The 24815-nt window shown below is 39.1% G+C and overlaps 1 protein-coding gene across 4 annotated transcripts in view; it reads right to left on the bottom strand.

Annotated features, from left to right (window-relative positions):
- Positions 1–205: 205 nt before the first annotated feature.
- Positions 206–24815, bottom strand: part of rhbdl3 (rhomboid, veinlet-like 3 (Drosophila)) — a 63291-nt gene continuing 38681 nt past the window's right edge. For 3 of the 4 annotated variants that reach the window (XM_069167270.1, XM_069167272.1, XM_069167269.1), the window contains 6 exons: positions 24405–24629; positions 23476–23624; positions 13035–13147; positions 4022–4122; positions 3253–3313; positions 206–2273 (listed from right to left, as the gene is read on the bottom strand). In XM_069167270.1, coding sequence (XP_069023371.1) covers positions 2002–2273; positions 3253–3313; positions 4022–4122; positions 13035–13147; positions 23476–23624; positions 24405–24629 — 921 coding nt within the window. In that variant the 3' untranslated portion in view covers positions 206–2001. Of the gene's footprint in view, positions 2274–3252; positions 3314–4021; positions 4123–13034; positions 13148–19049; positions 23448–23475; positions 23625–24404; positions 24630–24815 lie in introns of those variants that run through there. The other variant, XR_011179129.1, reaches the window with a different exon arrangement.

The following is a 24815-nucleotide window of genomic DNA, read 5'->3' as shown; positions in this document are numbered from 1 at the left end:
CTAACTAATATAGATACATGCACATGTCCATACGGGAAAGATGCCGAACACACTCAATTTCTTTCTATTTGCCATTTGCTAAATAGCTAAATCATGGGAAAAGTAGTATTTTCTGCAAACCTATATGACAGATTCATTGAACAGGGACAAAATAGTAACAGTAAGAAAATGATTTAGAAGAGAGCAATAATGGAAAGAAATCTCATTTTGTTCTCATTTTATAAAACTGTTTAATGTAACCCAGTATGTACATATCAAATCTACAAAATATGCACAATGTTAAAATATTATCAGTGATTTAACCCTCATTCAGTTTTGTGTCCTAGCCCTTATTATATACAATCCTAGGCCATCATTAACCAATCTGAAATAGAATACATACAGGATATAGCTAACATATCACAATGCAGACTGACCAAACAATTTACACAACATACCAAATATCACCATGTAGAAAAATCAACAGCAAATACATGTTAAAATATTAATCTGTATTTAATTACATTATAATAGTGTTTGTGCGAAGCAGTTACCAGTGTAACATGAGGTTTAGATACAGTACAGTTTGAGACTTACAGCTTAGGGCTGGGGTCGCTTTCTATCCCGGTTCAATCAATTTGCAAATTAAGTTGTGACAGGAACTAATGAGAGAACATTGATTTACTTCTTTGCCCAATTGCCTCCTGAAATGAGAGTGAAAGAACCCCAGCCCAAATGTAGTTGAGGTCAGGCATGTGTGCTCTTCTACGTTTGGTAATGACAACAAGACTAGATTTATGCAGAATGGCCCAGCTGTCTCTACTGGTGTTTTTATTAGTGTAATCCCACTCAGACTTCACCATAATAAATAAACCTTTTTTACCTTCCCATTGCAAATGCCCCAGTGGGGATATAATTACAACAATTTGACTTTTTTTGTTACATTTGAGTGACTCCTTACAGAATTTTTTTTAATTCATTTTGCTAAAACAAAAGCAATACTTGTTTGGGGCTCTAGCTTCCCCTGGTGCTTGTAGCAATGTTTTGGCATCATTTTTGAAAGCTTAAAGTCTGAATGGCACTTCTGCTTCTTTTTTAAATTTTTTTTTATCTCTGCACACAATAATACATTTGTCACACTCTTTGCACACACACGTAAGACACGAATTTGAGGTCCAAACTGTGCTGAACACAAATTATTCCTTTTCCGAGGAAGTGGCAAATGCTAAAGGCAACACTGAATTGAAACCCATGCCTGCTCTCCAAAGGTAAATTCATAATGACTTCTGAAGGTGGCCTGTAGCCTTTATACTCTCTGTTCACTCTATACTGTGTTATAGAGTTTGATGATCATGTTGTCTGTTTAATCTGAACCTCTCATGCTCATTAGCTGCTTGTAATGATGATCATCTCCTATGTCCTCCTTCTTTTTTTTACAGATTGCAGGATTTTCGGGGACTGTTCTGATCTGGAGATGGTTTACACTGTAGGGTTTTACTGCTGTGACCCCACGCAAGAGGCAGCAGTGCAGAAATACTTTCATCAGGCTGATGTCTCCATGAGTAGGCACCATTGGATTGAGGGAGAAGAGGCAGAAAGGGGTTAAGCCATGTGGATTGGACTGCTCCTGCTTGTTTCTGTTGTGTAAGATCCGAGGCATCATCGACGCAGACAGTCATCCCACTGCCTGATACTCTTGAGATAAACATCCAGCAGAGATGGAGACTGAGATCAGGTGGAGCTTAGCTTGTATGGTAAGCAGGAACAATGATACAGCTTCACCTGAAAACGTAGCAGGTAAGTCGAAAAAGGTTTGAACTAACATAAAGGGCTGCTGTGTGCTAGGTATCCTTGCATCAGAGCACTGGATGTGGGAGGAAGGTGGATGTCAGACTACTCTGCTCATCCCAAGAAGAGGCTCAGAAAATGGGGGCTGAGGTCCCTCATCCAGCCAAGCGGTCAGGCATCTACCAACAGACGAATAAAGGGGATACAGTGTCTTGTCTACTTCTAATAACCAACTCACGGTGGTGGGGGCAGTCGCACGTCAAGCAAGCTGTAGGCAAAAATGTTCCAGAAGACAGCACAGACCACAAATAAAGTGTAGACACAAAAAAAGATCCAGAACAGAGATTGCTCCTGGAGTCGCTGTTCATAGTTCTGTAGGACCACCACGCCCAGTGTGAGGCCGACCACCACTCCCCCTAGGTGAGCTACAAAACTGGGATTGGGGCAAGGAGGAAAGGCCGGAGGGTAGAACCGCAGCCACACCGCTCGGCCAAACTCTACACTCACTATGAGCAGAGAGAAACAGATAGAGAAACATGATGGTTGAGATGTAAGTACAAGTAGATGTGGAAAAATTACTGCTAATAGACAGTCCCTACTATAAGGTGAAATCCAAGTCTCTTAAAACATGGCGTAAAACAACAATAAACCATTATTAAACAAGTTTTGATTGCTGTAATCATTCCTACAGTTTATGCTGGACTTTACAAGATTCCCTTCTAAGATGCCCCAGTGGAAGAGATGGAGGAATAACTCAACAATCTTTTCCTGTGCACAAATACACTCTGAATCTTTCATATGAAGTTAATATGAGGATTCAATGGCATGGATTAAATCGGGAAGGTATCTCCTACACACACAGCTATCTTAGTACAAATTGTTTCAAACATTATTTCCTGCTGTTACTATCCCTGCAAGATGTTGTGCAGTTATAGTGACAAAACTAACTTTGGAAAATAGTCACTTAATTTAGGATGCACTGGAAGCAAACAAGCCGCACAACAATGCCCCTGCTATGTCCCACTCATTGATGTGGGTGCATCAAAGGTCACAAGCAAGCAAGTAGATTTGTCCAACAATTGACTGAATTTTGTGCCACGCCGCACTTCATTTTTGTCTGTAAGCTTTGAGGCAAACAACATACAAAGCATGCATCCACAACAGGTAAAGACTCACCACTGCATTAATTTTTGTTATCTTTTCAATGCAACACTTTGAACTTTCAACCCTTCCCTTTTTATTGTGTGAGGACTGCATTGCCTTGTAAAGTTATTTGCCCGAGTCACATAGAAAAAAATTAACAGGTGCGAACCTTCAGAAGCTCTCTACCGCTAGAAATTCTTTCTTAATGTTGTTGCCTTTGGACAAAGTCATATTCATCTAATCAGGAACTCTTTAAGCAGGTTAAAAGTACAACTCTTCTGTTAAAAATTAACTGTAAAACTGAGGTGAGTGTGGGAGTGTGGCATATTCATCGAGACTTACTGCAAACCAGGGCCATGGCCATCCGGAACAACTTAAACTGGCACTTCATTCCTGACCAATTCTACAGAAAGAAAGAGAAAGAGAGGATGGAGAAATCATAAAGCAGTACAGCTCTGAGGACAGAGACAGAAAAACCTGCTGTGCAAGGGGATCATGTCCACCTCAGACACACACACACATATGCTGACACGAAATGACATGAGATTGTGTCCTTTGTCTCAATTCATGTCAATTTTGAAAGCCCCAGAGACACTCGAACCCTCGATCTGTTCTTGCAGTGTTAGATAATAAGATTTCAGCAGAGAGGAGGAAGGGAGGAGGAAGAGAAGAGGAAGATTTCTCTGTCCCGACCTCAAGAATGTTGTGGAGGATCTGGCAGGGTAGATAATGTGCACCCCATTACACATAATAGAAGTTCACCTCTAATGACATTTGCCAAATGTCACCCACTGAGGAGAGGGTGGGAGGGTTATACCAAACAGAGTAGGCATACATGTCATAGGACAGCAGAGTGCATTGAAATGGGAAAGAATTTTATTCACATTTTGTCACACAAACATGTGCACATGCTCCCACAGTTTTCTGATCTTTGACGGAAAAGAAGAAACGGATGGTGAGGAATGTTTGGCATCTGGAGATAGAGTAGCACCTGTGGGGGCCCAAAATAGGCTGCTTTGATCATGTGGAAATGTTGTGTAGTCACAGGACAACTGAGTGATGGGATAATAGTCTATAGACACACACACATACATGCACACACAAAACTTACCATTACTACATTAGCCAAATGTGCTGAGACCAGAGCGTACACTCCCCCAGATGAGCCGACCACTGGAGCTGTCATATCAGTGACAGACACAGCCAGAGACCCTGCGGAGATGATAAAGGCCACATGTCAGTGAACTTGCTTTTGGAAAATTTGCAAATAAACGAGGACATCCCTTTAAATATTTTAATCTTGAAAATTTAACAAAATACCCAGGGAGTGGCACTGTCATTGAAGCGTTCTTCTTTTTGCTGTGAAATTGAAGCTGTTAAAACCTCTACTTAGTAATCATACTGCTGTTTTTATTTGTATTTTTTAATATAAATACCAAGTTAAAAATAATGACAACAAGAAGAGTTCTGGGGGAACAGAAGGAACAGTCAATATCAACACTAAAATAATAAGGGTGTTTGAATGTTATGAAATTTAAGCAAAATAAAATCTGATATATCTATTAAGTATCTATAATCAAATCCAAACTGTGTTAAGTGTACCACCAGTGGTACACAAGGCTCCACCAATTTGCCAAAGTCCAAAAAATAGTTGGGTAATTACATTTTATTACATACAACAGTTATTACAAATACACATGAAATTACATTGACGTAAAGAGAAGTTGTTAATCACTTAAAGACTTTCGAAAATTTGCCTAATTTGTCTATATATCAGTCAGGAAAGCAATGAACTTTGAATCTGAGCATTTAAGCCAATTTGGACAGGAAGTCCTCAAACGTGCAAAAACCAATTTCTTTGCCAATTGCTGGGCAAAGAAAAGTTGTTTTTTTTAACCAAACCACCAACATATCACTAGTACTTGTTCCAAGGTGATATTGCAAAAATATAGATATTTACTGTGTACACAGTTGATATTGTCTATTATACCTGGCACCGGTATTGACAGCATTCATTTAAAGTCATGTTTGTGTCCACGAGATGACTATATAAGTACAAGATTGACTCTCCTTTTAGCTCTAGATCATCTGTTGTGGGAAATATTTGTCTCTCTTGTTGTTCAACACTCCATGTGCGACATTGAACCTGTCATTTGGTGTAGAACACATCTGATAGCAGTTATTTGAGATTGTGGAAGGTAAACACTGAAGTTGCAAAGGAAGAAACCAAGACATTGAGCTGAAAGATGCTAAAATGCTTTGTAGGGCATGGGAACTGTAACATCGGGTGATAAATCTCTGTTTTGTTTTTTTTTATCTTTACTGTATGAGCGACCATTTCACATATATTAAACTTTAAGTCGTTATTTTGAAATAATTAGAATAGTTGCAATAGAGAAAAATGGAAATATGAGAATTTAAATTATCACTGTGTGATATGATCAGGAGCTCAAACTTCATCTACTTATTAGACCTTGTGGTGAGAATGTTTAGCCATCAATATAAAATTTGATTAGCCAGGCAGTTGGCCATTTTGAGGATAAATGGATACATATGTTTTGTGCAAATTTCATATAATGAGATACAATAGTAAATAATACAGTACTTTCCCAGTTTAATTCAAATGTCTTGCATGTGAAAACTCGAGTCTGTGTCAAACTGACAGACACTGTGAACAACTGATTTATTTAAAAAGTTTTTGTAAAAGCTATGAACATGATGAATAGCATAAAGGCAACTTTGCTGTTCACTATGTGGCTGTATTACAAATAGACCCCAACAAATAGAGGCGAGCTGCACACTGTGATTTTATGTAAAACAAATAAATGCATTCACACATACTGTGATGCCATGAACAGGGCACCTTGGTACCAATTAATGGCATGCACAAAAGATCTAATCAAGCATTGAAAATGTTAAATATGGGGACATTCAGAGGCAGAGTCACATATCTGTTCTCACTGCGGTCTTTGTGCAAGAGACAGAATATAATAAAATAGTGACAAAAAAGAAAGAATTAAACTATTGATTTACCCAAACACAAGCGCTCCTTCTCTCCTTTGCTATTTGCATTAATTTTCCTTCTTTCTTCTTCTACTACTACTCTCAGTTGGTCTATCTACTGCCCACACCACAAAAGAGAGCACAAGGAGCTGTTGATGAATTGTTGCACAGTCTCTCTCTCTCTCTCTCTCTCTCTCTCTCTCTCTCGCTCTCTCTCTCCGTCTCTCACACACACACACACAATACAAATATACCTTGTTTGCATAACACAAAAGTATGCATGCATGCTGTACATTACAATTTATCTGGTACAGAATCTGGTAACACCATCATTTAATGTTTCTTTTAATTTATTTTGCAACTTCTGCTGCTTATTCAGTAGTATTCAGTAGAGATCGAGTCATTTTTTTGTTCTTTTGTTTTGTGGCTGTAGATAGTACTGATGAATTTAATTTGGAACCCAGCTGTTGGAGTGGAACATTTTATTGGCTGTGCAGTGTCCATTTCTGGAATTGATTAGAGTCTGGATCCCTTTGGGACAAGTGGTTCCACAATTTCTCTCTTTCTGTTTGCAGCACATTTTATAGTTTACCCAGATTTTTGATGAATTCAGGTTTAAAAGATTCATAGGGTTCAGATACTATTTGTTTTATAGAGCTTACCGTGTAACCCTCATATTTCATTGCTATACATTAAATATAGGACTCAAAAGTAAGCAATGTCTATGTAAACTGTGTCTAATGGCATAAAAAGTATTGCACTCCTTTTCAATCAGGCTCCTAAACAGCAATGACAAATTGTCCAGTTTACAGTCTGGCCAAGACTATGAGTAGCTGGTGACATAAGTGAGTAATTAAGTAATCAATCTTGTCTTAACTGCATTTTTGTCTGTAACACAGAGTCCTTGAAATCGTTTTATTGAAGAACATGCAACATTTATTCCACAAATAAGAAAAAAAAAAATGCAAACATTTCGACATATGTGTGGCTTCAGATAAAAATGCTGCTTGCTAAGCTGATCCATTATAAAGCCCTAAAACTTAAAATTAACCAACTAAGCTAAAGCCACATTTTACTGACCTCGTAAATTTGTAAATTGGTGCAGCTGTGTAGTTTGAGCGATGCTCAGTTCTAGGTCTACACTCTCACACACAAAAAGGGCATATTACAGTACGGCATACTGGACAGTGTATAATTATACCAGACAGAGAGGGATCTGACTTCATATCACCATAAGGAGGGATGATAGGATAAGCCATGGCATCTCAATCATGATGCTATTTATGGGTGGAGGCACAGCAGTGGATCAAGAACAACATAGCCAAACACAAGTATTGGGCCATGTACACAAGCATAAAAAAAAGTAGCCACACATAAATGAATATCACAGTATAAATGTTTTAGAAAAAAAAAAATTCCTAATCATATTGACAGAATGAGGCATGGGCATGGAGGCAATTCAGTTGGTTTTGCATCACATTTGAATGGTGTATGTGTATGAAACAAGCTTCATATGTTTTTGTTATTGTTTCCACATCTGTGTGGTGTAGGATGAATGACTTAATGAAAAAAAAATATTAAAAGTAGACTTTGCAGTTTCTTGAGAAATTTCAGTGGGATTGCTTCTTCTGCTGTCCTTTGTCAGTTTGTTGCTCCTTAAAAGCTTAAAGTGAATATCTGACTTTGTGTAAAGGAGCAGTAAAAAGAGCTGCAAATAACTGTTAAGTGCTGTTTACTGTCTTTGAGGTTTTACTTTGAAAATCTGTGTGTTTTCATCTGTACTCTATCTTGATACTAAAAGAGACCGAAAATTCAGACAATTAGTTAAAAAGTAATTTCTGTCCATCTGTCTGTTTAGCCCTGCCTGCCTGTCTGCCTTCAAGGAACCTGGGGTTGATGGCCAAAGATTAGACACTGACAAGACCATGGACACTTCGACATGTGGACTGGAGGAACCAGGGATTGAACCACCAACCTTGATCTACCATCTGGGCCACGAACACCCCATGCCTTCGCCCAAAAGTCAGCTGAGATACGCTTTAGACCCCTATTGACCATGCTCAGTATATAGCAGGTATAGATAATGGATGGATGGACATAATTTTCTCATCTGAATATGTCTGTTTGTGTCTTTATATCTGTGAAGTGAGATTGACAGAAATGACAGGTGTTTATAAGCAGTATAATAAAAAGTGGAGTTAAACATTGTTCAGGTGTGTGGGAAGCCACAGGCGTAGTTGTCATGGGAACAGCACTCTACTTTGTAACATTTCAGACCCCTATAATAGGTCTTAAATGTCCCAGAAGAAAGCTCACCAAATCTAAACCGTAACTCTTATCATCAAAATTTGTTAACCAGAGGCACATCAAGGCTTTGCTGCAAAAACTAGTGTATTTGTTATATTTCTAGAGTAAAAAATGAGAACGATAAAGTGTTAGAAAAGGCTAGACTCAAGACTAGTGCATTTTTTATATTTCTAGAGTAAAAAATGAGGACAATAAAGTGTTAGAAAAGGCTAGACTTCTCCTTTTCTCCTCAATTTTTTAACATTAGACTCTATACAGAACAGAATTATGTTCTTGCCATTCGGCAGCTTTGTGAGCATAAAGTGTAAGCCTGTTGGCTTAGAGGCATATTTCACAAGAGAAGACAAATTTCCCTACGTTATTATGAGAAAATGATGCCTGCAGATTTTGCAAACAACAGGTTAAAGAGAAAAAATTCTGAAGAATTTTCCAGCCTTTCCTCCTCCTTCAGGTCATAAGGTGTCAAAATGACCAGCTCGTTTGTGTAATAAACAATTGCTTTGAGAGATGTATTAATGGTGGGATTGCTGAGTAATCAATAACAATATTGTAACCAAGAAAAAAGGCAGGTTGAGAATTGTAAATTTTCCAAGCATCTAATGCAATTATACTTTCACACTTAAAACAGAGAATTTAACAATAGTACATAAACTAATGCATAAATTACATAAACTAAGAATACTGCACATATGAACTGATTTTCACACACCACATCAAGTTGTTCTCTTCAGCTGCTTCTAATACAATAAAATAACACAACTTGGAAAAACTCACTGGAGAGAATTATAGTAGTTGCAAGCTTTTGTTCTGCTATGATTTTTAGATGATAAATAGAAATAGGAAAAATAATAACACTTAATTTTTAGTAAGTTTTAATCATTATTATTATAATTAGCAGTGGTAGCAGTAACAGTAGTTGAAGTAGTAGTATCAGTAGTACAAATCTTATTTCTGGGTCAAGTTTGAAGAAAGAAGAGAAAATTGTCTCTGTAATTTCTTTAAACAGTATTAAAATTCATAAATCACTATGTGGTGTCTGCAAAGTTTTAAACTGAAAATCTATCAAAAATTATCATGGATAACCTTAAATGAGTTTTAAATCGGAGTTCTGGCTTTCAGCCCTGTATTTTCAAAGTAATACATGTATGTGACTGAAAGGAAAAATAAAGATTACTTTAAAAACTGCAGCTGACATTTAGCACCAACTAGGACTTTAGTAATGTTAACTGTGGAAAAACAGTCATCAGCTTTAATCTAGTAGAATGTTTAAATCAAGTATCCCTTTTGAATGAACCCCCAGAAGCAAAATTGAATAGTAATATATTAATTTTCTCACCCTCTAGATCAGAGGTCTTCAACACGGGGTCCTGAAATTTTTAGGTTGATTAGACAATTTTTCATATTTTTTAAATTTTTTTCCAAAAATTTTAATATCTTTAAAAATACATTAACATGAATCCAACATATTGTAGTGAATGGATAAAGTTAAAATAAAAATGTCACTTTGAATAGCTTGTATGCATGATTATCATGCAATTGACAGACAATGTTGATATTAGCATTGGTATCAGTTGACAAGGTATGTTGCCCTTGCACATGTTTAAAATAAAAACATGAATATATGAACCTGTGTATTATTTGAATAGCTTAGTATTGAATGCACAATAACAAAGTATGTTTATACATGGCACTAGGCCCAGTTTAATATAAAACACAATTTTATACAATATATATAGTAGGGGGTTCCTGCTTCATCTCTCTATCAGTTTGGGGGGCCCTTGGCCTGAAAAACGTTGAAGACCCCTGCTGTAGATTATAACTTCATTCTTCCCTCTACACACTGAAACACAGACACGCACGTACGCACACAGGCACTGTGGTTCAGGACACTTCCGATTCTGTTGTTACCGAGTGTAGGAAGTGTGTCTGTGCACGTTCCCTGTAATTACCTTGGTTTAATAACATTATTTTAGCACTGTGAATGAGTGTGCCCCCAAACACACACATGGGCAAGGATAAAGTCTCTCATTGTCCATCAGCAGCATGCCTCCTGGGGCCTGCTGTTTTTTTTGTTTTTTTTAGAGTCAAAAGTGGCATCTAATTTTTCTTGCCTCCCCCAAACTGCACAGAAAGAACAGGGGACGTGAGGGGAAATAATAATGCACATCAGTGCTCATAGCTCATGAGTGAAATCAACAGCTTGGCTGCAAGTTGAGCTGACTGAATCGACAAAATCATTACAATGGAGTGGAATATGTGTGTGTCCTTTGTTAGTGACCTCCTCATGTGCCCATACTTCCCTCTCTCACTGTTGTTTACTTTGCATCATTGTTATATACTTGTTCTCGTGGGTTGCTGCACCTGCCTCGTGCCCTTTGTTATATTTTGTCTATGTACTTGTCTGCTGTCCATAAGAGAGCACTCTGTGTCTTTACATGTAAAGTCCTTTGGTTCCGTTAAAGTGTCAGAGCATGCGTTGGCCCTGAAGGGTCAGGGACCTTTCTCTGAGTCATTAATTGACCTCTGAACTGTTCTTTGACTCCTCTATGTGCCAGCTGAGCCCCTTTTCATTTCATAGGATCTGACAGCAAAATCATGCAGGAAAACACATTGTTTGTTTTGTAACTAATCAGTTACATTGATTACTGTAAATGTGTAAGGATTAAGATACAGTATTCAAATCAAACAGAACATTTAAGAAATGTGTTATCAATGGGTACATCAGCTACAGTTTTTTTTTTTTTAATCAAAATCTTCTCAGTTCAGTTATATGCACTTAAATATGTAAGTCCCATGCAAAGTAAATGCAAAGTTATGAAGTAAGAAACTCCAGTTGACCAAAGAAGCAGTTTTTAGCAAAGTCACAACAATGTACCTGTGCATGTAAGTTAAAAGTGTGCCCTCACAACTACCCTGCACTAAAGCCAGATTTTTTTTAAGGCTGATACAGAAACACATATTTATAAGAAGAAAATCTAAAAGAAAGTAACAATATGTAAGACCAGATTCCTTCTTTCACAACATCCCCACATCTCTTAAGACATAATAGACACAAAGAAGTTTAATTAGTTCGCCAAAAGAATGCACAGTGAAGGTCAAACATAAACAAATCTTAAACAAACACTTTTGCCAAAGATGCTACAAATTTGGTCATTTTAGACTTCTGTAGGTATTTGAGCTGACAATTTTATAGCCTGACAATAATTGTTACAGTAATTTAAAATAAAAAGTAGAATTTAAATTTTAAGCTTAAGAGAAAATTAAATCTTTCTATACAGTTTAATATTCAATAACCTAAGGTACACCATTAAGGCTAAATATATATATAACTGCAGCTTAAAACATTGATGTATATGTGGCACATAAAGTATAAAATCCTAAGTAAATATCCACTTGTTGATAAATGATTCATATTCTGAAAAGATCTGTGCTTCTACTGCCAAAATAAAAATAAAAATAAAAAAAAAAGCCCAGTCAGACACAACAAACCCAAACATAACAGCCAACACAACCAGAACGAGCCTCCCTTCTTCCGCTGGTGGTCGATATCTAATTAAAACAGCAGACGTGCGTGTGTGTGTGTGTGTGTGTGTGTGTTGGTCTGTGTGTGTCTATAAGTGTGAGTGATTTATGGTGCGTTTCCTCCTCATTTCACTGTGGGGTTAATGCTACAAGCCACCACAGCTGGTATCCCCAGGGTGTTTGTCAGTGACCCTTCACAGACACAGACACACACACGCACGCACGCACGCACCACGCACACACACACACACACACACACACACACACACACACACACACACACACACACACACACACACACACACACACACACACACACACAGATGGAGACTAAGAATGAGAAAAAGAGAGAAATCTTTAAGAATATTAAACAAAACTCCAATGGCTGTAATTACTATCACACAATCATCTGTTTCTCCCATTCTATCATGAACAACTCACATTTACTGCCAAGTTCAATCTAAAAAAGAAGCCCAATATTTCCACTCCAGTTATTTTGTCAGAAGGATTGCCCCTGGGCACCAAAATAGTTTTAAAAATATACCAATGAAAAATTCTGGCTTGATCCCTTTGGTCGTGATTACTTATTCAGTAATGATCACAAACACTCACAAATGTGACACTTTGTGTCAGCTGAACGGGGCTGAACACTGGAACTGCACAGTGCCTGAGGTTGATAGGAAAGCAGGAAGGTGACATTTTGTTCAAGCTGTGTTGCTTTCACTTTTTCACATTTGTAGTTACTCGCTGTTCTTCTCTTTACTCTTACCCACCTCTTCACGTCCATGTTTGTATTTCTCATATCCTGGACCCCTCTCCAGAACCTCTCCGTCTTATTAGCACTCAATAATTCATATCTCTTCTCTTTCTTCATCTCTACCTCATACACTCTACTTCCTATTTCATTATTACTGCTTGAGTGTTTCTATGATTGAGCTCCATTTGAGAGGACTCTCTTTGCTCTGCCCTATGTTGTAAATGAATACAGGGGGATGCGGGGGCTTTGATGGGGCACTGACAACCCCCCCCCCACCCCCCCACATCGCACCACGTCTGGTAGGAAGACAGAAACACAAGGCCAGCTGTCCTGAACACACACACATAAGCACAATTTTCTCTTTGACGACTATCCACCAACACACTGGTTGGACTCTGATAGGCTGTTACATGCATAAAAAAACACAAAACAAGCAGATGGAACAACAGTGGAGCTGAAAGACAAAACCCTGCAGTGAGTGTTTGTTTTTTGTCTAACTGGGATGTAAAGAGAGAGAGTGCGACCACACGCCTACCTGCCAGTACACCACACACGTAGACTAGTCCAATCCTCAGGGCACCATGGACCATCTCTAGAGGGACCCCCACCAGCAGCTGCATGGCCATGTTCAGGCTTAGGTGTTCAATCCTGTAATATACACACACATGCAAAAATACTGTAAAGGCCAAAGTACTAAACTCCACATCATCACAAGATAATAAACCAGAATTCTATAAAAATAACAATGTTTCATCAAAGTGGCAAAATAAAACTAGCCTGGTGTGAACCAGAGCCCAATTTCCCCTCTGTAAATATATGGGTCTGGGTACCCTCCATAGAGAATCGTTTGCAGTTGTCCCATCCTACTTGGCGTAGACTTCCTGCTAATTTTAACCAATCAGCATGAGCAAAAAACGTCTGACAGTCTGCCACCACTGCAACTACCTACGACCTCTTTCCAAACCTGTTCACCAAAGCTTTTTTTCTTGAGTACAGCCTATTTTTCAAATTGTTTTAATGAACACCAGCATCTTGACAAGGTGCTGAGCATTTATTCTGCACTGAACAATTAACGGCAGTGATTTTTTTTTTCCGGTCAATGACAATTCAAAAAATATTAGCAATACATTTGTCACTGTCACCAGCCATCCAATCACAGTGAAGGAGGGAAGGAGGGGCGGGACAGACGTGGTTAACCATCCACACTGCTCGCTGTTTGGTCCGCCCTTCAGAGTAGCTATGCAAACGTTAATACAAGCCGAGTTCCCAGACGGTTATCACAGCAAATAAAACTCAAGTTGAGCCACAGTCAACGCAGCCAGGCTAAAATAAAACAAAGCCACTTTATTATAGTTGTTAGAAGTAAAATGGTGGTAATTGTAATGATTCTCATAGTATTATTACTTTGTTTTTGGAGGTTAAAATGAGTCTGAAATTAAAATAAATTAAATGCTATGTGCAATGTGTGAAGACACAAATGGACCGTGACAGAGTTACAAGCAAAGAATATCAATTATTGTGCTTAGACGACTGAAAAATATGACATTTAAGAGATTAATAAACAATGTGTCTTTCCAGAGGCATTGTCCCAGTTACTGTGATTCACCCACATGCAGTGAAATTTTTTTCATTGAAACTACTTTTTACAAAAGAATCTCCATAAAAACTCTTGACATTGTGTTGTGTTTTGTTCAGAGTTACCAGGGCACAGTTTCAGGAAAGACCCATTGCTAATGACTATTTTTAAATGTAATTTTTCAGAGCTGCAGGCACCACAAATTAAGTCATTATTTCCGTCGTATTGGGGTAGTGGTAAATCTCAGAGCTGCTCACTCAAAGCCAATAGGGCTACAACAAACATATATTTTAATTGTTTGACCTGTTCATTTCGTCAATTAAATGTCAAAGAGCAGTGAAGATCGTTGCAAGTTCTGAAAGCCCAAAATGATGTTATGAAGCGACATAATTTGTCCAACTAGCAATCCAAACGTACATATGTCCAATAACACAAAGTACAACTGAAAAGCTGAAACAAACAAATATTTGCCAGTTCACTTGATGAAACTAATTAAATTAATGAAAACTTTAAAATTTGTCAAAATTGTTTCTGATTTAGAAAGATTAGAAAGATTCAGAAAGACAAAAGAAGACCTGGGGGGTTGGTAAGTCTGGATATTTCTCCACTGAGGTTTGTTTCTGGAGCCAATATTTACACTCAGTTTTTGATTTGAGAATTGGGAAGGCTCTGCGTGTCTGAGTTGCTGACAAGATTACACAGTTTGTGTCCTGTGTGTGCAGCTATTGAGGATAAAGTGTCCCCAAAATAACAACTAAATTGCTGACTATACTGTTTCGAACTGGTTGAATGCTATTCGAACTTTTTTCACTATGGCATAATGGAGTAAAAAAAAAAAAAAACATCCACCTGCCTTTTATGTCTGTCAGTCTGGCTGGCTACATTTCTCCAAACCTTTTCAATACATGATGCATGTATTCAGATTTTTACAAAAACTTGCAATAAAAATCAACAAGACAATAACTAATTTCCCTGCCAGCAAAATGTTCCAAATGTGAAGACATGAATGTGAAAAGGAGGAAGAGGGAAACAAGATATCACGATTTATACAGATAATGCACAGACATGGACAGAAATAAAGGAAAAGGGTGACTTAGATGATTGTCACAAGTAAAATGAAAACAGTATTATCTTTTAACAAACTCTCGTTTAACTAAATAACAAAAGTATTAATAGGAAACAAGCCTTAAAGGACACCCATTATGCTCATTTACAGATTTTTTAATTTGATTCTAGGACTCCACTAATATAGCTTTGCATTATTCACAGCTCAATAAATGTATTCATCTTATACTGGCCCTTTTAGCAACCCCTCAGCTCATCCTTGATCTGAAACAAGTTGTTTTGGCTTCAGTCTCTATAAGGGCCCGCCTTTCTAAAAGTCCACTTTCTTCTGCTTGGCCAACTTTCAGGGAGGCTGCTGAGCAGCAGAAGCCAGTACTTGCAACCCCCGCTTCATCCTCTCACCCATGTGCAAAACAAAAGGTGACCTCCTAACTACCATGGAAATGGAAAATTCTTAAAATCTATGTCTACATGTTTGTGTTAGCACAAACACCTGCAGCAACAAAGATTACAGCAGGACGTTTGGTAATGATCATTACCTGGTTATTGTGGGAGATAACGGTTAATCGTTCAGCCATTAGCTGTTTATAGAATTTTTACTATAAATGTCCTTGTTAACAGGTGAACTTGTGGGAAATACACTAATGTAGCTGTAAATGTTTTTCTACCATCACCAAACATCTATAAATTACATCATTTGTACTCTGGCCTGCTGTATCTGGAGCAGATGACCATATAGTTGTGCACTTATATAGCTATTAACACTGTAGCAGTCTGAAAGTGCCTTGCACTGTTTCCCATCCACCCACAAACCAATGGCTTGATGTTCGTTGTCTTGCCCAAGGGCACTTCCACATGTGGACTGAAAGAACGGGGGTTCGAACCACCAACCTCATGATTTGTGGACAACCACCAGAGCAAGAATTCTGCAAGGAACCGAGTGTTTAGAGCAGTCTGAGACCTGAGTTTTTTTCTTAATGGAATTACTTTTACATACATTTACCTCATTATGTAAAACATTGGCCATGTATAATATAAAATCTAACAATGTAACATTATGTGTATAAGAGAAAATACAAAAAGCATAAAAGGTCCTCTTCAGGGAAAAATTAAGTTTTCAAGATTTCAAACAAGTTTTAAAAGCAGCAGAGATTCATATGTCCCTGCAGTGTTAATCAGTCAGACAGCACTGTGTATTTTTTTAATTTATCACCTGCCTGTTTCCTCCGCAGCCACGCACGCACGCACGCACGCACGCACGCACGCACGCACACACACACACACACACACACACACACACACACACACACACACACACACATACTGCTCTTTCATCACACCAAACTGTCATCATGGCCATTAACAGATAATCATCAACATATGCCAGTTCCCCTCTAGACATTACTTACACAGACAGAGGCACACAATGTGCACACAAAGTCACACACCACTCAAAGACAGAGGCAGATATAAATGCACTCACAGTCACAGAGATTTGCACACAGCATAAAAAGATTAACTAGAAGAACAATAAAAAGATAAAAGAGGTGTGTGGCTTCTGCAAATGTACCCAAATCTGCTCACAGCTATGTGCTCAATATGTGGTGACATAAGCAAGGAATAGTTTCACGCACAAACACACACACTCCATGTGCCCTTCATGGCTGCAGAGTCCTTCCAACCAAACCTCAGTCAGCAGCTCAGACACATTCGGGTGTCACAGCAGAATCCAAAAGGAGAGCAGCGAGAATAATCTGGCCTCTCAGCCTCCCTCCCTCTCAGTCTTTATCACCGTCTCTCACTTTCCTCAATCCCTCTGTTTCTGTCTGAATTATTCTGTCATCTCTGTTTCAGCAAATGTCACAGAGGTGACAGAGACAAAGAGAGAGACAGCGATGACTCTTTCAGGAGCGTTCTTTTTTAACTTCCTGTAGTTTGACAGACTCAGCCGGTAAATGCAACGTGTCCCAGTACATTCTTAACAAACAGTTTTTCCATCCAAGAAATAAACACAAACACTTCCAAAACAGACAGGAACACACACATACAATGCCTCCAACACAGCCAGAAAAAACAAGACAAGTCCAATAATGTATTTAGTTTGAAACAACGCAGTTATCACAACTACAATGCGGAAATAGAAGATTGTTGCAGTGATCAGAGACACAATGGGGCATATTGATCAGCTGGGAGAAGCCTGTCCAAACACACAAGGACAACTCCAGTACAGATAACAGTGGCTATTTATTTTGACACTGCTAATGAGCCTGTGAGGAATGGGCTGCACTGTCAGGCAGTGGATGCCCATGAGAGGTCCTATTGTGCCCAGATGACCACGGTCTTTCAGGACACTCAACAAAAGCACTGTTGAATATTTTTCTTGTTGTCACTGGCTCACCAAATTACAGCTGAACTTTACAGTTAGTTCAGTTTACTGGAACAATTCAAGTACTAAACTGGGAAACTGGGTGCAACTTTTTTGGAACGTTGTTTGAAGAAACATGAATAAATATGAAATTATTACAGAAACTTAATCACATGCTCAGGTTGTACTGTAACAGTAATGCTCATGACAAAAGCAGGAAAAACAAAAACAAAATGTATCCAGGCTCCAAAATGTTTCAAGTCCTGGTTTCATCTTGCAAGTTAATCTTTCTGAAGTTTTCATTGCTGCTGCAGACATTGGTTTTGTATTTGTGACAGACAGGGAGAAGAGAGGAGAGAGACTCTGTATAATGCTCTGCTGAGGGATGTGTTGGGGCCAATATTTACATTCTGTTTTAGTGTTGAGAATTGGAAGGATCAGTGCTGCTAAGCTGCTGACAGGATTATATGGTTTGTAGATGTGTATGAGAAACTGGTATATGTATGTGTGTGTGTGTGTGTGTGTGTGTGTGTGAGAGAGAGAGAGAGAGAGAGAGAGAGAGTCAGTGGACTGCAGTAGCTTATTGAGTAGTTCATATACATAAATAACAAAATAAAGTAAATAAAATGCACAAAACAACTAATTTGCTCGTAAAAAAAAGAAAAGGACGGTGAGTGTAAGCATAGTAAAGTAGCAACAATCTCTGTCTGGTCTGTCTCTCAAATCTCTCTCCTTCCTTCTCTGTCCTCCCCTCCTTCTTTCTTCCTTCCTGGCAGCTGTCTCCTTTTCTGCTTCCTTCCTGTTCCTTTCCGTCTTCCCTTCTCTCTCTTCCTTCCTCTTTTCTCCAGATGAGTAACAAGCGCTCCAACAGTTTCCGGAGGGCTATTCTACAGGGGAGCAGGCAGCTCAAAGGCTGCAGTCTCAGAGATGAGGCAGGCTTGGGACTGTCCCAACGGTTGGTCCGCCACATTGCCTACGAGACGCTGCCCCGCGAGGTTGACCGCAAGTGGTACTTTGACAGCTACACCTACTGTCCCCCTCCCTGGTTCATCCTGGCTATCACAATTACTGAGGTAACATGTTCGTGAGCGTGAGACCAATATGTGTTGTACACCTAAATGTACATTATATTATGAGGGTTTTTGTGTGATGGTGAGCAGGTCCATGCACAAAGATGCATATGTTTCCGCATGCCAGCGACTGAACACCAACTGCAGATACCAATAATGCAAGGCAAAGATTTTTAAGAAGAACTGTCCGGTGAGATGTAGCATTTACTTAATAATTTTATTAGCCTAACGGTATACTTCTAGTCCTGTGTTAATTGATGTTTAATGTTAAAACGCATCACATGCTGTCAACATTTTTTAAAAAGAGAGCAGTGGACAGTAAACAGTGGACAGCAATGAAACCTATATGTAACAGCTGGGAAGGAGATTCCCAGAAAAACATAAAGAGTTCTTTGAACCAGAGTCTATCAGCTGAAATCAAAATTGAATTTTGAATATTGCTCTAAACACTCGCTGTATAAATGCTTTTCTTACTTGCTCAATGATGCGCGACTCGTTCCTTTGAATGTTTCATGACAGCAGCTTCATCATTCAGACCCAATTTGTCAGCTAGCAGCTGTACTTGGACCTGCTAGACAGATCAGACTGAGAGGAGTGACATATTAGAATTCAATTTATGGCTGACTTCAGTAAGGATTTGAAGTGATTAGAGAGAAGAGGTGAGGGGACCTGTGACAAACTGAACCACATGACATTTCCTTTAGTGAGGCTGAAAATATTCAGGAAACCTATGTGTTACATATTCCTACCACCACAACTGTCAAGGGAAAGTAAGTAAATCAGACAAATTAAAGCTACATACATCACAAGTGGGAAATTAAATAAGGCCTATGCTAAAGACTCACTCGTTTGTATACTGAAATCAGTGAACAGAAGTCTCCCCAGCTGCTGCCCCATAAACACATTTTCTTTTTTAGTGAAACTTTTCCCTATTTTTGGATCAGGAAACTACAAATCCTGTGTCACTTGCTGAAGATGGTTTGAGATTACCTCTCAGCCAGACAGACAGCCCACGGTATGAAGCCATGTTGAGATGATGTGCTTTGTGTTTCTGTATTTCCAGTAAAGGAATGCTCAAAACTTATGCACGCCTGGAAGTCCCCTTTGCGTGTGCAACAAATATAAATGCTTTTATATGTAGCCTATATATATATTTTTTTTTACATTTTGAATCACTGAATTTTTTTCTTAAGAAACCGCTATGGTTTCTTAAGAAACTACGCCCGGAGAAAACACATTTTTATTTATTCATGGATTATATTTTCTTTTATATGTAGCCTATACATTTTTTTTTATTTTGAATCACTGTCAACCACTGCACAGGTGTGTTGTGTTGTTATTGCTTAATAAATAATTGCTAACTCCTAATCCTTGAATCACCACATGTGCACATTCGTAGAAAGAAGTTTCTCTTCCTATGTTTCTTTGGAGTCTGAGACTTCTCTTCAAACTTTTCCTCCTTCATCTGCAGGACCTGCTCTCTATCAGTCAACTCTTCCCCCTTCATCTGCAGGACCTGCTCTCTATCAGTCAACTCTTCCTCCTTCCTCACCAGGACCTGCTCTCTCTCTGTCAACTCTTGCGCCTTGCTCTGCAGGATTTGCTGTAACTCTTTTAACGTTGTCTGGTTCTTTATATTTTTCACAAATTGCGCATGTAATTTGGCTATCTGCTCTACCTGCCTCTCAAGTAAATCGTCGTGCTTCTCCAAATCCTGCTGGACTCTGTGGTTTCTCATTTCCTCCACATCCACTGCTTCCTCATCATTGGGCATCTGTTCTGGAGGAACCTCCCAAACCTCTGATGCAGTCTCCACATCAACGTCAGACGGTGTCCTTGAGATGTTTGCCTCGCTCTCGGTGTTGATGATGCTCGTCTTCTTCTGGACCTGTGCCCTCTCCAACTGTTGATGGGTCTCCTCCACTTTGAAACTGAGGTCCTTGCTCTTTGGGCGTACCGGACTCGGACTGGAGGCAGAGATCATCCGGACCTTGTTCAACTCACACTGGAGACGTGACAGGTCCCGTGACAGCTTCTCTCTCTGCTGTAAAGTCTCGAACTCTCTGGCACGACTTTGTTTGAGCTGGAGTTTCAAATCGCGAGCAATTCGCTTGTGGGCACGGAGGCTTTGAGCAGTCTGCCTCTCCTTGTGTTTGACTTCCTTGAGTTCAGTTTTTGTTTCAACAAGATCGCTCACCTCACAATAATTTTTGGGAATTTTGGAATATTTACCATTCAGACGATCAATGACGGTATGCAGTGTCTCAATTCTCAATTTAACAAGAGCTCTCTCTTTTGGAGTGGGAAATAGATGGAGCTGCGCCATGTTGAACATAAGCTCTTTGCAAGTTATAGTCTCCCACTCTTCAATATAAGAGGCCACTCGTTCCTCCAGGCTCGGAGTGGACTGTCTTCGTTTGAACAGTGACATGGTAAAATGTAGCTGGTGTGACCAAATGTGACCTACTTAGTCTGGGCTGAATTTTGCTCTTAAGAACCAAATCAATGCAAGTGAAGAACTTTGAGCCACACTGAACTGTGATGTCACAGTTACGGAATGCCTTTGATGGAAGGCCACACCCCCAAATCAAAACACACCCTACTCTCTGTTCCCATGGTAACAGAGAGTAGGGTTTAGAATGATGCAGGATCCTTTTCTCATATCCACCACACTGCTGTTGGTTTTGTGATACAGAGAACACTATTGGAAAAAGTGTGTTTGTCACAATATTACAGCTGCATACACAATGGAAAGGCCTGTACAATTTAAAAAAAAGAATAAAACCCTTATTATATAAGCAATAGAGAAATGCAGTCTGCATTAATCCCTCCTGAGAAAAAGCACTTTCATTAAATTGTTATTGCTGCTTTCTTACTGTCACTTTTATCTCTGAGGATGCTTTAAAAAAAAACATTTCTGAACACAGGTTTTATTTATGATGCAACAAATAGAACTATAATCAAGGACCGCTTTCATCCTGGACACAATGTGTTTCACCTGCACAAGAAAAACAGGAGAGTCATTTTTCCAGAGTTCTTGTTATTTTCCTCTAAAGGAGTCCTATTTAATCATTTTGGAGCGTAATTACTACCAGTAGCCAGTAGAGTGGGAGCAAATATTCAGAATAAAATCTATTGGAGTAAAACAGCGTGACCACGCCCACAACATTTCCTTAAATTTGGTTTCTGCTGCTATGACTACGCTGGAATGAGCTGAAGTGAGAAACAGAAGACGGCATTTGTAATAAGATGTCAGGTAAGTTAATTATTTTTGGTTAACTTCATGTGAGTAAGGTCAATTTTGTAGCAACATTGCAGCTAACCTACTTCACCATTTGCATTGTCAGATACGAACCGTAACTTCTGATTGTTTGCGTTGCCAGATGCTAACGTTAGATTCTAACTTTTTCACGTAGTCACGGTCAAAGCTTTGAGCAAATTAACATCAATTTGCACAACTTTTGGTGGTTTATGGACATATTCACGCCAGGTGGATTGTCAACACACCTGTATTAAAGTCTCTACAAAGCAGTATTAGCTACGATCAGTAGCCAGCGGACTTCACTGAGCAGGTGCACTTGTGTTTTATTCTGTTGTAGAGGGACCGTTTTTTGCTGCAGTTAGTTGGTGTAACGCATGTATTTTACTGTGAAAAGAGCTCTGTAGACAGGCCGTTACAATCTGCAGTTTGTTGGGACCAACACGTGTATTTTACTCTGAAGCGAGCTCTGCAGGTGGACTGTGTTTATCTGCAGTTCGTCAGCACCCTGGTCGATGCAACATGTGTGTTGTACTCTGAAAAATGCACTTCACTGTGTTGACTACTAAAACGAGCTGGACTTGACGTTGGCACAGGCCACCCGCGAAGCGCGGGTAGAATCGGGCAGCACAAGCTGATTGGTCTGTTACACTGTGGTGAGCTAGAGACAGCAGAGTCAGAGACAACCAGGTGAAGTAGACATTGTTCAAGATGACGACAACTCGGTACATTTCTTGTTACTGTAAGTCTGCACATCCTCTGTGTGTTTCTGCCATAATTACCACCGCTAAAGGGTTCAGACTCGATAATTGCCTGGCTATGAGTTAACTGGCGGCTATATGCCGTGTATTAGAGTGAACGTGTAGTCAACATGGCTTCGACATTAGTGTTCACTAAAAGTAAATAACATTGATAACACAATGACAATTGGTATTTATATCAGCATATAGCCAAGGTGGAACAGATCTTTAACACTCCTCCCATTGCACAAGTTGTCTTTTTTATTGTACGTTTTATGTTTAAATATTTTAGCATAAGAGATGCTTTTCAGTTTTATTGGTTATTTTGACCTGTTGTTCGTACAGTGTAATAAAGACGTGCTTGAAATGTCCTGTATTTTTATAATGAAATAGTTTACCCCTGTGGAGACATAATATTAGTCCATGCATCATGTCTTTCTAATGTTAGCTTACTATGATATTACTAATGTCGGCAGTTACACTGTAAGCGATGCTTACTGACTCCGAATATGCTTTGTAATAAAGACTCATTTTGAACTTTTCCCTGGTTCTCTAATTGATCCCTGCATTTGACTCAATTCCATTGGGTGGTGAGTGTTACAGCTTTTGATGATTAAACTGTTATGTAAGGCTCTCTGATTCACTTCAGCTTTCTAAATGCCATAAACCAAACCACCCAAAGCATAACAACTCTAATTTGTATTCATCAATATGTATATTCCACCAAGTGGTGCTACACACACTCCTCTGACCAAAAAAACTGATGTAAACAAACTGTAGCAGATGTTAAAATGAGTGATTTCCATAATAAAAAATCTGGATGGTAACAAGGTTACAAAAACACTGTGAACTATAGCATAAAACTCGAACTTAGAAATCTAGTTCTACGATTTGAACTCACCCAGTATGCATGAAAATGTAGCTGAGGTACCTCCAGGCCTGGGCTCGTAGCTGGGGGTGGTAAGAGAGGGGGCTCTTTAGGAAGGATGGGCTGGACACCTGCAGGACTAAGCGGTCCAGCTGAAACCCATAGTACATGAACACGGCTACCTGGCAGAGCACAGAACAAACAACGAGTGAGTTTAAGGAGTGACGGCTTGTAATACATATCACAAAAATACAATTGATTACTCTCGTGATTCGATGAAATTTGGGAACAAGTTGCTGTAATCAACAGCCATTGTAATTCTTCTAAGAGCAGGTGACATTTATTTGAATGTGAATAATTTGTCTTTTTTACAGGAAATACTGATATTGGACCCAAGTTAGTTCTCCAAATGTAAAAGATATGTGTCAATAATGAATGGCAAAAACGAACATTTCTGTATTGTACTGCAATATATCTGCAAGTTTTTTTTTTGTTACTTATAATCATTAAACGGAACTTTGTGGAGTTTTTTTTTGTAACAAACTCAGTTAATTTTATACTGAGAGTACTGAAAGCATCCATCCTCAATAAAATACCTGCAAAACCAGTATTTTGATGTATAGTTTTACATTGTTTATATCTATACTAAAAGTTACAAATTGCTGCCTGTTTTGCTGGTACATACTTTTCTTTCTATTACTGCTATTAGTGGAATAATATGAAACAGAGGGACTTCATATAATGACTGACATTGAGGTAAATGCTTCCATCTCACCAGACAGTTCTTCTTAAAAATCTTTGCCTTGCATTATTGGTATCTGCAGTTGGTGTTCAGTCGCTGGCATGCGGAAACATATGCATCTTTGTGCATGAACCTGCTCACCATCACACAAAAACCCTCATAATATAATGTACATTTAGGTGTAGAACACATATTGGTCTCACGCTCACAAACATGTTACCTCAGTAATTGTGATAGCCAGGATGAACCAGGGAGGGGGACAGTAGGTGTAGCTGTCAAAGTACCACTTGCGGTCAACCTCGCGGGGCAGCGTCTCGTAGGCAACGTGGCGGACCAACCGTTGGGACAGTCCCAAGCCTGCCTCATCTCTGAGACTGCAGCCTTTGAGCTGCCTGCTCCCCTGTAGAATAGCCCTCCGGAAACTGTTGGAGCGCTTGTTACTCATCTGGAGAAAAGAGGAAGGAGAAAGGAAAAGGAAGGAAGCAGAAGAGGAGACAGATGCCAGGAAGGAAGAAAGAAGGAGGGGAGGACAGAGAAAGAAGGAGAGAGAAGTGAGAGACAGACCAGACAGAGATTGTTGCTACTTTACTATGCTTACACTCACCGTCCTTTTCTTTTTTTACTAGCAAAT

The sequence above is a fragment of the Embiotoca jacksoni genome, unplaced genomic scaffold (genome assembly GCF_022577435.1).
Source record: "Embiotoca jacksoni isolate LCO1_2020_lvr unplaced genomic scaffold, fEmbJac1.0.p SCAF_4, whole genome shotgun sequence".
NCBI lineage: Eukaryota > Metazoa > Chordata > Actinopteri > Embiotocidae > Embiotoca > Embiotoca jacksoni.
Note: the sequence above shows the minus strand (reverse complement) of the source record. Positions and strands in the feature narration are given on the sequence as shown.